The sequence below is a fragment of the Thermobia domestica genome, chromosome 2 (assembly GCF_964235325.1).
Source record: "Thermobia domestica chromosome 2, izTheDome1.hap1.1, whole genome shotgun sequence".
NCBI classification, from domain to species: domain Eukaryota; kingdom Metazoa; phylum Arthropoda; class Insecta; order Zygentoma; family Lepismatidae; genus Thermobia; species Thermobia domestica.
In genome coordinates, this window is record NC_137455.1 from 35,349,171 (window position 1) to 35,365,152 (window position 15,982).

Genomic DNA, 15,982 nt, shown 5'->3' on the forward strand with positions numbered 1-15,982 from the left:
AGTTGTATTCCTATCAGTGTTCAATTTAATGAACGTCTAAAATGTGTGTGTGGGGGGGGGGTAATTTTTTTTCAGCAGAATTGGGCAGTGGAGACCAAATTTTTAGAACTAGATCTACAAAAAAATAATTCCAGAATGAGGAAAAATCTCAAACACATTAAACCTTGGTACCTTAACGACAATTTGGTATTATGTAACATGATTTTATCTTAAATTTCTTTATTTGTATGTTATATGATTAGAGATCAACATACACGCTTACTGTTTATTTGTGGTATCGGGTTCAATCTCTAGTGGGTAAATTTGCCTTGGAAACAAACCTGCACAATAGTTCGGTTTCTACTATGAACAGTAAGTGTTGTCGAATGCAGCCTTTAATTAATTATTCAATAAATTCTTGTATTGAAATTATAATATATATAAATGAAATCGATGTTGTCTGTTACGTCATTACGGACGGGTGGTTGAACTTTTCGAAATATTTTATTTTAAAATATTACCTATCAAGAACTTGGTTTTTATCATGTCACCTTGACTAAAATACGCATCCTATGGAGAGAAAGAGTCAATACCAACAAATCTTAGGAGTTCCTAAAATTAGTCAGTTGGAACTCGGTATATAAACTCATTAAACGTGTCCTGTTTTCTAAATGCCCGCTCCTAAGAAGGAAGACAGAACAATTTCTATAGTTTTTCCCACATTCAAATCGACGATATCTGTTATATCATTATGGAGAAACAGCTGAATCGTTTGAAATGAATTTTCGAACACAGCATTTGCTGAAGCCATCGTAAGGGAAGGTAGAGAGGCGGGTTAAAGTGTACGCCAAGAATAGAGTATCTTACAAGCTTCTCATGCTCAGGAGATAAAGCTTGTTATACGGTAAACTCAATAAAAAAATAAATGGTAACATGCCTCAGCGAATTCGGAAATTCCACTAAGTTAAAAAAGGTCAATTTCAATATTATTTCAATCCCCTTCCGTTTTGTATTCGTAAAACGGAAGCGAGGAAACGGTTCAATCGTTCGAAATGATTTTTCTCCTGAGCTGATCTAGGTTTTTGTCATCACACTTTAATTGAAATGTGTATGTTATGGAGAGAAGGGGGCTTAAAATTTTTGCAAAGACTACATCTGCACCGTCTGAAAAGAATTATTGAACGCAGTTAGCACTTGCGTCAAGCTGGAATTTTATATTTCATTTCCATTCAAATATGCATCCTGAGGGATCAACAAAAAGGACTCAACTATACCTTTCAAATATTTCCGTATTCTTTCTCTGTAAAGAACGGGTATTTCAGTGCGAGCAAGTGGTACAATAAAGTTGAAATGAGGGAGGTATGTGGAGCACATGTTTGCATAGGAAATATATACGAAGTGCATAGAATCTTAGTCGGAATGGCTGGAGGAAAGAGACCTTCAAAGCAGATTAATGTCATTTCAGCAGATTAATGAAATGATATATAATAATAACAACTCCGATTGAATTGCATTGCCTTGATATTATAATTATTCTTATTTAAAATCAATACAGAACTCATCACAACCTATGACAATGCTTTCCAACCTTTCCCTTAAGGCGATACCATATTAATACACAATTTTACACGACACTCACTTATTGATATTAATCACTGTATAAAACAGTGGTTCCTAAACTGATTAGGGGCGCATCTCCTAGAGCGAGCAAGAGATTGGAAGCTACTGGCAGAAATAAACTGTGAGATTATAAATAAAGCACTGTATCTAATTATCACTGGCGTAACTAGGACATTTTCCTAAGTCCATGGCCCCTTCCTTCTAACAATTGAAAGAACCTTACCTGAGGTCCAACGGTATTCGAAAGGATGGGCAAAAGTGTTATAGGGAAGACCGGCTACCCTCTAGTTATCTTTATGGTAATGGCAATTTACAATTTACCATAGGAAACTTCACTGACACATTAACAAAGAACTGGCTACTTACCAATAAATCCTCCCGTCAGGAAACTAGACACTCTCCAAACGTTTCGAAACAACAAGCTAATTCCGTCTTTTGTGGTAAGGTAACAAGGATAATAACGGATGAGAGGAAAAACGTGTAGAAAAAATAATACATACCACAGAATAAATAAATATAACGTAAAGGATACTAAAATACAACGAGCAGATTCCAGATTCTATCAATGTAGCCAAATTCCAGATTTAATGCCGGTTTATATTTATGAATAAAGAAAGATTCTCTAATCTCCCGTTGTTTCTTTGTTTTTGCGGAACCTATTACATTAACCTGTTTTATATTATGTGTATGTTGCTTTAAGTGAAGCGCCAATCTCGACATGCCCTCTTCTTGTGTCGGGATTGGCGCTTCACTTAAAATAATATATACACAATATACAGCAGATTAATGTAATAGGTCGGGATATACACAATATACAGCAGATTAATGTAACAGATCGGGATATACACAATATACAGCAGATTAATGTAATAGGTCGGAATATACACAATATACAGCAGATTAATGTAATAGGTCGGAATATACACAATATACAGCAGATTAATGTAATAGATCGGGATATACACAATATACAGCAGATCAATGTAATAGGTCGGAATATACACAATATACAGCAGATTAATGTAATAGGTTCCGCAAAAACAAAGCACAAGAAGGGGGCATGTCGGGATGTGGTATGTATTCCTTTTTCCTCTCATTCGTTATTATCCTTGTTACCTTACCACAGAAGACGGAACTAGCTTGTTGTTTCAAAACGTGTGGAGAGATACTGATTTCTCCACGGGAGGATTTATTGGTGAGTAACCAGGCACGTAGGCAAGAACCCCCCCCCCCCTCGAGACCAGAAATGAAAAAAATTAGGAAAGTATGAAACAAAATGAAATGAGAAAAAGAAGGATCAGCGTTAAAAATAAACTACAGGAAGCTTTTGGTTACTCTTTCTTATGAGGAAATTTGTATTACTTGCAATACATTGTTGCGAGGTGAGCGATATATCCTGGAAGAGTCAGGGAATTTGAAATTTCTAGGAAAGTTGCGGAATTTTCAGAATTTCTGCTACTAGCCAGGGAGATTTCAAGCTTCCGAAAGCATAGTGCCGTTGAGTAACAGTAGACATTTTTTATCATAATTTTTCGTCCTCGCATCCTTGCAATATCAAACATGTTATTTCAAAAACAATTTTCTACTGCTCCTTTAACCTGTCATTTGAAACAGACAGTAGTTGACGGAATAATAAAAACAAAAATATATGTGGAAAGAGAGTTCTGTTAACATTTGATTCAACAGAAAAAGGAACGCAGATATTGCAAAATATTTTACAAGACATTCTTGAGTAGTACTTTTCTATTAGTGAATATGTACTTTTTATAATAGTTGAGGTCATAATGAAAGGAAAATTGTTATATTTGAATAAACAGAGGAAGGATGTAAATATTGTATAATCTTTTTCAATAATTTTTTTATTATTATTATTATTATTTTAGTTGAGATTTCTTCATAGTTTATTAAAATAATTACCAACATATCCTCACAAACCAATATATGTTGATAGTAAAGTAGTTTAGATTGATCGAGCTCTTCGGCCTTCAGAATTTCATTTCACGCTCCCCCTCATCTTCCCCCCCCCCCCCCCCCGCATTACGAAATCCTGGCTAAACGAACCAATATATATTCCAGTAAAATTGTTTAGAATGATCGAGTCCCTGGTGTGATGACCACAGTATTTCATGTCACACACCCCCCCCTTCCTCCTTCAGGAAATCCTGGCTACGTGCCTGGAGTAACCAATTCTTTGTTAATTTGAATCATTCTCTCATGCAGATGGACCAACATAATTTCACAGACACATGTTTGACATTTTGTCTTTGTTATGGGAAGTGAAGTACGGGGTTTACGAAGAGGGACAAACAAGGTTGGCACGCACTGGTATAAAACACAGATCACATTTAACAAAGATGAAGAACAGAGACATGCAGTGACACCATTAATTGTTACTCGCACAAAATCGTGTAAATTGTAACTCAAGCATACAGTTAATACGCTGAACAAAAAGAAGGAAATTCAATATGAGAACTGCATACTGAAATACCAGAAAAATACAAATGCAACGAAACCTACATATTGAAATACAACTAAAATTGAAAGCTAATGAGATACTTGAGCATGATGTGATTTCACTAGTGCGGTAGTATTCGGTTCGATCTTCGTGACGCACATTATCAAGTCATTTTTAACTGATAAGCGATTTCTTGCTTTTGTTTTAATGCTTACCATGGAAGAAAAAACACTTTCGCACAGGTACGATTTAGCAAATGGAATTATTACGTTTAAAACAGCAGAAGAAATTGATTCTAATAATTATAGAAATAGATTCGTGAGATCTCCGCAATAGATATATTACAAATCCCACACAAGCTTATTACAAATCAGAAATTATAACGGGGTCGCTGGCAAGAGGATGTGATAAAATGGGGGTCATGATAGGAATTAAGTTGAGAACCACTGGACTAAATAATACGATATTTAAATCCTTACTTTAAAATTGACCTAAACATACATTTAAGAGCACTCAAGGTATTATCTAACATTACATAAATAATTTCCTACTATACTTACAGTTGCTTTGAAATACCAATGTAATTTTGCCAATAGTCTGAGAACCCATCGAACTGATATGTATATATGCATATCAATACTAACATTGAATATGCTATTACTGTCACCCAAAATCCAAACATTATCTTCCTCCACGCACTGTACGATAGCTGTAACGTAAATGAAATTAGAATTACACAACTATCTAAAAATAATGTAAAAAGTATTTTAAATTGAGAATGTTAAATAAGCACAACTGGTAAACAGAAACAACAAAAAGGACAAATTATCGTACCTGAGGCTCTTGTTTCCTAATATAAAGTTTCTGTTCTCAACCATATCTAATGAACAACTCCCACCACAAGTAAGAAAAAAAGTTGAACCAACATATGGTACACGATTGGGCAATAGGGTACACGATCGGAAAGTCACACATCCGTCACATATCTCATTATCATTGAGAAGTTTTGGGTAGTCATAGCTGGCGCAATGTTTTTCGGTGTCCTCCTCCCTCTCTTCATTCTAATAGCTAACCAACAACCTTTACCCAATTATATTTGCAACTGAGGAACGATCGCATGAGTTACTGGAACAAATCAGCAAGCTAGTTTTTTCAGAGGATGTCCTATATTGCTAAACTATTTTGGTGTTAGATAAAGTCTAATAATTTCTTTTAAATTTTCGTTCTTAAATTATTGGAACATGTATTTGTTTTGTTGAGTTAGTTACATAATTTATCAACGTAAAAAATCACGAAAATTTCGGTATTCCTTTGTTTTTCTCTAAAGGGACATTAAACTCCGAACAAACTAAAAACGGTGGCAGGGACAGCGCTCATGTATTCATGGGAATCAACTGGAGGATAGAACTCCTCAACCTAAAAATTTGTGGGAGGACTTTTAGTTGTTTAATAAGGTACTGACTTAAAAGCGTTTCAATCCCAACACATTTGCACAGTTCAGATTCCATTACAACCGAATTACAGCCGCACTATTGATTCATACTTAATTGCCACAAAAGAAGATTAACAGGCTTATATTTCAAAAGAAAGTCCTTCTTTTATTTAATTTTCTATTTATTGCTTTACGAAACTTCATACAGATGAATATTACAGAATATTATTTTATAGATCTATTAGGATTTAGGACTTAGATTTTTGGGCTTTCGGGATCTAAGACCATGTTAGCTCGTCACGTTTGAGTGATGACGTCCCTCGGCGAGCACATTGTCCGGAAAAAGGGAGGGAAGAAAGGATTGAAGGAAGGGAGTAGCAGGGGACCACCCCGGCATTTGCCTGGTGTGAATGAGGAAAACCCAGGAAAACCTGACTTAGGATAACTGGCCTGAAAAAGCTTTGTTCGACGAAGTGGCCCCACCAGGAATCGAACCCGGGATCGCTCGCTTTTTTATAGATCTTTTCAATAGTACAAAATATGACAAAGTTTGCTCTTTAGGACAACATAATACTTATGTTTCAATAAAATTACCGTGGGTTCAGAATGAAAGCACGTAACACTAAATCTCTATGAGTGAATACAAACATTATTTGTAGATTTAGATTAATGTGAAATGATATAAATTATATTGTTACTGTCTTATTGTTTACTGTAACAAATAATAATAATAATAGTGAAAATACAAGAGAATTCCATCGTCTTTTTGTTTTTACCTCCACACAGAACTAAAATTAACTATTCGCTCCCTATAAATAATTGTTGAATGACCTTTATAGCTAAACAAAATTGTAGCGGAAAAGCAAGAAAGAGTATGTGAACTTTTTTGTTTTTATTTTGTTTGTTTCATTTATTTATTTATTTATTGCTTTTAAGTTTTGCCAATTAAAAAAAACCCTATTATCAGAATGCAAGTAATACTGTTTATGTCCTCAATAATTTATTGCTTATGTCTAGAATTTGAATTGAATGAATAATATTCCAATCTTATAAATATTGACAGTTCTTAAACATAAAGAAATTGGGAGGAACTGCATCTACCTAAAAGGTTCACATATACTTGAAGAAGGTAATTAGTTTCAAAAACCTACGATTTTTTTTATATTAATAGAAATTTCGGTATTTAACATTCAAAAAAGTAATTTTCTAATTTCACATTTAAAATTTAAAAAATCAATAATTCATTTCAGAACAAGATATTACAGTCAATTTTGCTACTTTATGTTTAAATCTAACTTAGAAAAAAACGAACGAAATCTTCCAACTATGAAACATTAAAAAAGCAAATAATTAAAAAGAAGAAGACGAATGACAATTAGTAATCTAACCGCTACTTGTGTGACAAAATAATTGTAACAAAACTACTAACTCTGTATCAAATTAGCCAGTTTCAATTCGAAATGTGTAAAATTACGCTGAGCGAATTCATACATTGCAAAACCACGCTCAGGAATTGTAACTGTCGTTCTACTTACACGTTTCTGTAATTCCTGAATCTTTAGGGTTCTAAGCTTTCGACTCTCCTCTCGAGTCTTGGTCACAGAGGTTAAAAACAGGAAGAAAAACAACAGAAACATCAAGGAATAAAAAGGAACGGACTTACCAAGGAGAAGAGCAGTGTTGTTCAAAAAAACATGTTGTTGAGTGCGTCGGCGATCTACAGATGATGTTGAAGGAAACTAAAATATGGAGGAATCAATTTGTGCGCCTTTCCTGTTTTTGTTAGAAGGTTGCCAACTCATGTTATTTTTATTGTCATGCCAATGCTGTGAAAATTTTGTAATAACTGCCTTCCATTCGTAACTCAACCATCCCTTGTCTAGATTTAATTTTGTTTTTTAAATTAATAAAAAAAATTCAAAAATCAGGATCTCTACTTCATTTCTAGTTTCGAATAACATTTTTGAACCCTGTGTTGAGTTTCTTTTAAATGTTTCGATAAACCTGACGTCGGATTTTCCCCTTTCGAATCCCTAATGTGTTCCTTTACTCGGACTGTTAAATTTCTTTTTGTTTCGCCTATGTAACTCCCTTGGGAACTGCAGATCGTCAACGCACTCGACATTTTTTTTTAACACAGCTCTCCCCATTGGCAAGTTCGTTCCTTTTTATTCCTTGATGCTTCTGTTTTTCTTCTTCTTGTTTTTAACCTCCGTGAAGAAGACTCCAGGAGAGAGTCGAAAGCTTGGAACCCTAAAGATTCAGGAATTACAGAAACGTGTAAGTAAAATGATAAGCTGGGCGAGTTTGAAGTGATGAATTGCGATTGAAATAATTGCGAAACCGAAATATACAACTTAAGAAAATAAAATGATCTGTCACAACTAGGGCCTGGAAGTTGAGGAAAAATCCTCTTTTTTACGAGTGACCGAAGACGAGGCTTAATATAATATATGTTCATTTTGGGTCATTGTAGGCCAGAAAATGGTGGATTTTATTTGTCCTTTTTTTGCCATTTTCGGCTATTTTTTGTTTATTGCTTTTTTAAAGCTTTTTATAGGTCTTAACGTTTTTTTTTTCCACTTCATCTTTCGACAATAAATTTACTGGTCATTACTTCGAATCACCACTACCCCTTAAACATCTTTTCTTTAGTAAAGAAAATTAAAAAATAAGACATTCTTCAACGACTGAACTGATAAGACCAGATCTGCAAAATCACAAGATACGGAGGCGTAACAATGTCCTCCAGCACGGGTATGAAGGTGGGGAAGTTTTCGTATTTTAGTTTGAACTTCAGTTTGTGGAAGAAGGACAGACCGTTGACATGCCTAAAATTAAATCTAAGAAAACTTTCTTTTTGCGTCAGTTTGTGTCTAAATTTGGAGTAGAATTTTTTTCTAGGGATGGAAATATTCTTTTCTGCAAATATTGGGAAGTAAAAGTGAGTGCAGAAAAAAGCGATTCCATGTCCAGTAGCACGTTGGACGTGAAAGCAGCTTTCCGGGCCGCGGAGAAAAAGGAAAAACAGCTTCTGTTAGGACAAAAGTATTAGTGGACATACTAAGTCGTTTCCGTTTACAAAGATCTTTGCAGTGCCTTAGTTGGAGCAAATATCCCGTTGGCAAAGACAAACAATGAAACTTTCAAAATTCAAAATTCTTCTGTTACAAATCAGAAGATTCCTGACTAGTCGATCCTTTGAAAGGAGTATGTGCACCGCTGCACCGTTTCTTTCAACTGTATATTGTATAGTGCCAGTAGAATGTATTTCTTGAGCATTATATTCATTAAGTATGTATTTCTAATTACATTGGATCTTATTTTTACATCCTTTTTTCCCAGTTTTTAGGTCCTTTTTCAGATATTTTTAGGTCTTTTTATAGGTCCTTTTTGGGCAATTTTTAGGTCTTCAACTTCCGAGCCCTAGTCATAACTTATGGAAATATAATGTTTTCGGAGCAGTATACATATCAGAAGATTCCTGACTAGTCGATCCTTTGAAAGGAGTATGTGCACCGCTGCACCGTTTCTTTCAACTGTATATTGTATAGTGCCAGAAGTTTGTATTTCTTGAGCATTATATTCATTAAGTATGTAATTCTAATTACATTGGATCTTATTTTTACATCCTTTTTTTCCAGTTTTTAGGTCCTTTTTCAGATATTTTTAGGTCTTTTTATAGGTCCTTTTTGGGCAATTTTTAGGTCTTCAACTTCCGAGCCCTAGTCATAACTTATGGAAATATAATGTTTTCGGAGCAGTATACATATCAGAAGATTCCTGACTAGTCGACCCTTCGAAAGGAGTATGTGCACCGCTGCACCGTTTCTTTCAACTGTATATTGTATAGTGCCAGTAGAATGTATTTCTTGAGCATTATATTCATTAAGTATGTAATTATAATTACATTGGATCTTATTTTTACATTCTTTTTTCCGGCTCTTAGGTCCTTTTTCAGATATTTTTAGGTCTTTTTATAGGTCCTTTTTGGGCAATTTTTAGGTCTTCAACTTCCGAACCCTAGTCATAACTTATGGAAAGACTCAAATCCCATGAACACATACAACTGGCAGAAAGAAAGGTGATAGTATACCTCTGCTATTTAATGTCTTTTCTACCTAACAATTAATCGTTTACTGCTGAATCTTCACATGTTGTAATGTGAATTTCCATGTTAATCAAATGAATTTTTGTACCATTACTTCTTATCAATACCATTAATTCATTAATTAGATATTTATAAACCTTGTCATCGATATCTTCTACCACTGATAGAAATTTGGATATTATAAATTTTCTGGTTTCTTAAGTTTTAAGCGCAGAGTTAGGGCATAAAAGTTTCACTAACACTTAACCCAATAACTTACGCTTGAGTTCACATACAAACTATGCACCAATATGTATTACACACATACCTGGAAGGTTAGGACGAATACAAGAAATAATGCCATATAGACAATTCTATAAATGACTATTTTAGCGCCTCCAAGTCCTATAACAAACAACATTATTGCAACAACCCAAATCCAAAATTTCGTCATTGTGTCCTTTGCAAAGGCACCAAGTTTTTTCATAAACGGACTGGCTTCTTTACTATCTTCTGGTCTTTCCTCGTGTGGAGATAATTCTATGAAAATAGAGTAGAAAACATTATTTTATACCGTTCACAAAACAAAAGATAAATGAAGTTTTTTGATCATTTTTATTGAGATTTTCATTATATCGCAAAAACAAGTCCCATTACCGCATTCGTTTTCTTTAGTAAATATATTGACAGAAATAATCGACAAAAAGTGATTGACACTAACTTAGAGTTGAATGCAAGTGATTAAGGGAGTATAAAGTATACATAGGGACTTTAAACTTTCTCACCTCAAGCTTTCTCTTTTGACATGTAAAAATATCTATCAAATTTTAGTAACAGTAGAAGAAGCGAAAGTGAAAGGTTCTATTTCCATAAATTAGTAAAAGTTCTTCAAACCTCAAAGTTTGGTACATGAAACCCAGATTCATTTTCTAATGGGAATATATTATGACTATACAAGTCCATCCTCCTTGGTTAATACCTCATACCATTCTTTAATTGTGTGTAACCATTAAATTGTTGAAACGGCGCAGATAATGCTGTATGAACGAGAAACTAAGTTTAAGTGAGGAACTATTGACGTCTATATAGGTGAGAAACTACTTTTTAAAACGTTCAAAGTAAAGACAGGTTTGGGCGTTAAGGGAAATTACGCTTTAGAATTTATGTTCAGCCTATGCCTTGGGCGGATATTCGATGAAACGCGAATTCCTCGTACCATATGAGGAAAGGCGCAGGAATCCACAAATATAACACTTTATCTTGATGTAGTCCTGCAATACGGAAATACGAAACATCGTTTTTTCTTTCTTCAGATTTTCTCTTTCTACCAACTTTTTTTTTTTTTTTTTTTTTTTTTTTAAAGCTTCTTACAATTTGCTCAAATTATACAGGATGTATCAAAAAGAACTTTACAACTTTGAAAACTCATATGGATTTGTGTATTTAGTTTACAGACATGGTTTTGGTGTCATTTTATAGCAGAATACATAAGTTTTTACCTTAAACCTAAAGAGGTTTAATGTGGCTTAAATTGGTGATGCGACACACATCTCATCTGAAGTCGATTTCTTGCTCTACAACGTTTTCACACGTACGAGAACGACCTGAAGATTTGTTATGTCTTACCGAACATCTAGTTTCAATACAACACTTATGCCACTGATAAATAATAGGTCTACTGGGAGGATCTTTACCATATTTTGTACAAAAATTACATTGCACATTTGTTGCAGCCTTAGATTCTTCAAACCAAAACACACAGCTAGCACGATCGGAAACAGTAAGGGCAGCAATCTTTGCTGCAACTGCTGTTAGCGCTTGCGGTGGCTTGTTTCTGAACTAGTGTACTACGTGAGTCAAAACTTGATATATTTTGCTACAAAATGACACGAAAACCATGCCTGTAAAATAAATGAATACATCAATATGGGTTTTCAAAGTTGTAAAGTAATTTTTGATCCACTCCTTATATAAAACATAATCTGAATGCTGTTCCTTCTAGCTTTGGAACTGCATTGCCTTAAATAAAAGTCAAATCTAACAAAAGTAAATCACTTTTAATAAATAATAGTGTTACAGTGTCGGCAACACTATTATCTATTAAATGTAACTTGCTTTTTCGACAGATTTAATTTTTATTTTAATAAAACTACAATTTCTTCACTGACGAAAACTTTGTTTCTACTAAGCACACTAAGCAACATAACTAAAACAATCCAACCTAAGGTCTTCGATACACAACGAAAAAATTAACAAATGCACTAACCTCTTTCTAGCTTAGTTTGCTAATGAAATGAAATGAAATCTTTAAGCTTTACGTCCCGGTTTGGCTAAAGGAGATGATGAGAGATGAGTGAAATAGTAGAATGAAGAAAGTGGGAGGAAACGGGAGAATCCCGAGAAAACCCACGAGCACGGTGTTTGTCCACCACAAAGTCCACACGGCGCGAGCTAGGATCGGACCATGGACCCCAAGCAGAGGAGGTCAACGTTCTACCACTGAGCCACCGCGCTCTCGCTTAGTTTGCTAATGTATGGAGAAGAGGATTAGGAATTAGACTTCTGTGCTTTCGGCATTTATGGTCATGTTCGCCCCGTCACGTATAAGGGATGATGTCCCTCGGTGATCATACTATCCGAGAAAAGGGAAGGAAGAAAGGATTGGGAAAGAAAGGAAGCGGTCTGGGACCTATATGTTAGGTACCATTCCGACATTTGCCGGTGTAAATGAGGAAAACCCAGGAAAACCTCATCAGAATGGCTACTCTGAAAAAAACTTTTACACTTTCTCGACTGAAGTGTCCCCACCGGGAATTGAACCCGGGACCGCTAGCACCAAAGACGAGAACGTTAGCGACTGTTACACGGGCCACTAATGTCTGAAGAGAAGTGGAGTTTGTTCCCCATTATCATCTTTTCTTTCTTTCTTTCTTTCTTTCTCTCTCTCTCTCTCTCTCTCTCTCTCACTCGCTCACTCTTTCTAACGTTATTATTTATTTTCTCTTTCAGGATGAAATCTATTTCGTAAACTATTATTGGGAGATAAACAAACAACAATTACAACACAAATTTATTATTATAATTTTGTTTAGTTTTGTAATACTCTTATTGAGATAAGGAATTTGGAAACAAAATAACATCCGACTGGAGAGCCAAGCTTGAAACTGTAACAACACATCAGACAAAAACTGCCTTCAACAAGAAATGTACCATATTCACTTCCAAGAACACTGACATGCTTCACAGAAAGAATCTTTATAAGACCTTTGTCTGGAGTGTATTACTTTATGACAGTGAAATTTGGACATAAGAAAAGAAAAGATACTGGCATTCGAATATTGGTGTTACTGACGTACGTTGAAAATTTCCTGGATTGACAAAGTAACTAATGATGAGGTGTGAGGAGAGCTGGAGAGACAACGCCACGCTTGTGGGAAACATTAAGGAAAAGAACTACTTAGATAGGTCATCTGAGACACGATGGACTTATTATCATCATCATCGAGGGTACAGTCGAAAACAGGAATAATAGGGACTAGCCACGACTAGAATTCATCAAGGAAATAATGGAGGACACCGGCTGTCCTAAATATTTGACCATGAAGAGGCTAGCAGAAAATCGCGATGCCTAGAGAGCTTTGGATTAACAACTGAAGAAGACGAGTTATAACGTATAGAATGTGTATAAAGTCCAAACTTATAGAAACCAACAATATTATGTTGTCGTGATGACATGGCTGTTGGATGATGTCTCCTAGACGCTTGATTGAGAGAAACAGGCTGTGAATTGAGCATACCGATCACATGATCTCAATTCCAGTGACTGGCATATAGGGATTTTGAAAGTTATTAAAATCCAGGATATGAATCATCTATAATCTTGGGGAAACCATTACAACAGGGATTTTCATGTCTTCAAGACAACTTAAGAAATAAGGTGGAATGTTTGAGGAAGCATATTGCAAATTAGGGCAGATATGTGGTGGATCTTTCATTTCAAGATAATATGGTGTTTGTTAGCTTTTACATTAGATCTGGTAGTGGTGTATGCAGAATTTCATCAGGTGGGTTCAAGCATTTGATGTCATATCCTTTCTCAAGACACACTTGATTTTTGTATATATATCCCAATAAGTTTATTTTTTCATTAGATCTTGCTCAGGAGGAGGTTAAAACTCGAAATCTCCCCTTACGTACGCCACTGAAATTTAGACTTTACAGCTATCCTATACTTTCAGGCGACTTTGATGTTTTTGAAAGATGAGAAGCACTGGCTTATATTGAGTGTTTGATTAATTGATTTATATTTTCGTCCTTTGTCAACAGCAGCTCAGCTTTATAAGATAAGACCTCCGGTTTAAAGTAGGATCTGAACCATTGTAATGCGTTCTATACTCTGCCACAACAATCGAACCCGGGATCTAGTGCGAGGAGGACCATTAACTGGCTTAGAATATTAAGCAGACGTACCGCTAAAGTTCGTTTGTAATTGAAAAACTTGGAGCATTTAAATGTGACTTAATTAGGAATATCTTCTTCAAATAAAGTATTTGAAGTCAATGTACATTCGTGATACAATAAGTAGACACAAAAATGAGAAGCCATTATTCTTCTCTCAAAGTGCTTATTCATATCACAACGAAATACGACATACTTGAATTATACTTTTCCAACGTAAATATATTCACATCGTGAAATTTCGCATTCGCTAAGTTCAAACTCTTAAGAGCCTGCCTTACTAAAAATAACATAAAATTTACAATTATTCTTTTGCTTGTTTTTCATAAATGGAAGGGGATAATGAAATGCAACTTACCACAATCATAGATAATGTTATTCTACAACAGAAAATATGAATCTGAAGAATTGTCAGTGCTGTCAACATCCTATAAAATCCTTTCAAATATTCTGCTAGCAAGATTGACCCCATACGCAGATGAAATTATTGGAGATTATCAGTGCGGATTTAGACGAAATCGATCAACTATCGACCAAATATTTACCATTCGCCAAATACTCGAAAAGAAGTGGGAATACAATACCCCGGTACATCAACTATTTATTGATTTTAGAAAGGCTTACGACTCGGTTAGGAGAGAAACATTATACAACGTTCTTACAGAGCTTGGAATGCCGAGAAAGCTAATTAGATTAATTAAGATATGTTTAAGTGAATCCCAAAGTAAAGTCCGGGTAGGAAAATTTTTGTCCACGAGCTTCCACGTCGAAAATGGCCTGAAACAAGGAGATGCGTTGTCGCCATTATTATTTAACTTTGTGCTGGAATACGCCATAAGGAAAATCAAAGATAGCAACCAGGGCCTAGAGTTGAACGGCATTCACCAGGTTATGGCATATGCTGACGATGTAAATTTAATAGGGGATGATAGGAGAACAGTAGAAATAAATGCAGAGATATTATTAAACGCTTGCAGGGACATGGGTTTAGAAGTAAATGCAGAGAAAACTAAATACATGGAAGTGCGTCGGGACCGTAATACGGCAAATTATGGAGGCGTTAAAATATTAAATAATACTTTTGATAAAGTGGATACTTTCAAATATTTAGGATCAATATTAACAGACGAAAATCATATTCACGAAGAAATTAAATGTCGACTAAAAGCAGGGAATTCGTGTTACTATTCGGTTCAAAATCTCTTGTCGTCGCGAATTCTGTCGAGGAATTTGAAGCTTAAAATATATAAAACGATAATCATGCCTGTTGTTCTGTATGGTTGCGAAACATGGTCGCTTACTCTGAGGGAAGAACATAGACTGAAAGTATTTGAGAACAGGATCCTGAGAAGAATATTCGGACCCAAGAGGAACGAAAATGGGGAATGGCGGAAGCTTCATAACGAGGAACTACATAGTTTATACGGTTTACCCAACATTGTTAGGGTCGTCAAGTCTAGGAGGCTTAGGTGGGCAGGTCATGTAGCTAGAATGGAAGAAAGTAGAAACGCTTTCAAAGTCTTGACTGGTAGACCCATAGGAAAACGACCATTAGGAAGACCTAGGCGCAGATGGGAGGATAATATTAAGATGGATCTCGCAGAGATAGGAATACAAAGTAGAAACTGGATCCAATTAGCGAAGGATAGAAGTCAGTGGAGAGCTTTTGTGAACGCGGCACTGAACCTCCGGGTTCCATAGGCCATAGAGTTAGTTAGTTAGTTTAGTCATTCATAGAAATTACAGTGTTACCAGAATAACATTTCTCCCAAAGTCTAAGTTAAGGCAGAGACTAGAGGAACGAACTCAACTTCAACTTGATTACTTATCAGGTCTTGGAATCTTGTGAACTACTTTTTAAATAACAACTGGATTTAGTTTGTAATAAACAAAATAGTTTTAACATACAATTATTAAAATTAAATAATAATGTTATTTAAAAAGTAGT

The 15,982-nt window shown here is 35.1% G+C and overlaps 1 protein-coding gene across 1 annotated transcript in view; it reads right to left on the minus strand.

Moving 5' to 3' along the window:
- Positions 1-15,982, minus strand: part of LOC145671415 (piezo-type mechanosensitive ion channel component-like) — a gene marked incomplete in the record, with an annotated part of 344,967 nt that overhangs the window by 116,942 nt on the left and 212,043 nt on the right. The window contains 2 exon segments of the mRNA XM_081740588.1: positions 4,615-4,763; positions 9,905-10,116. Of these exon segments, the coding sequence (XP_081596714.1) occupies positions 4,615-4,763; positions 9,905-10,116 (361 nt within the window).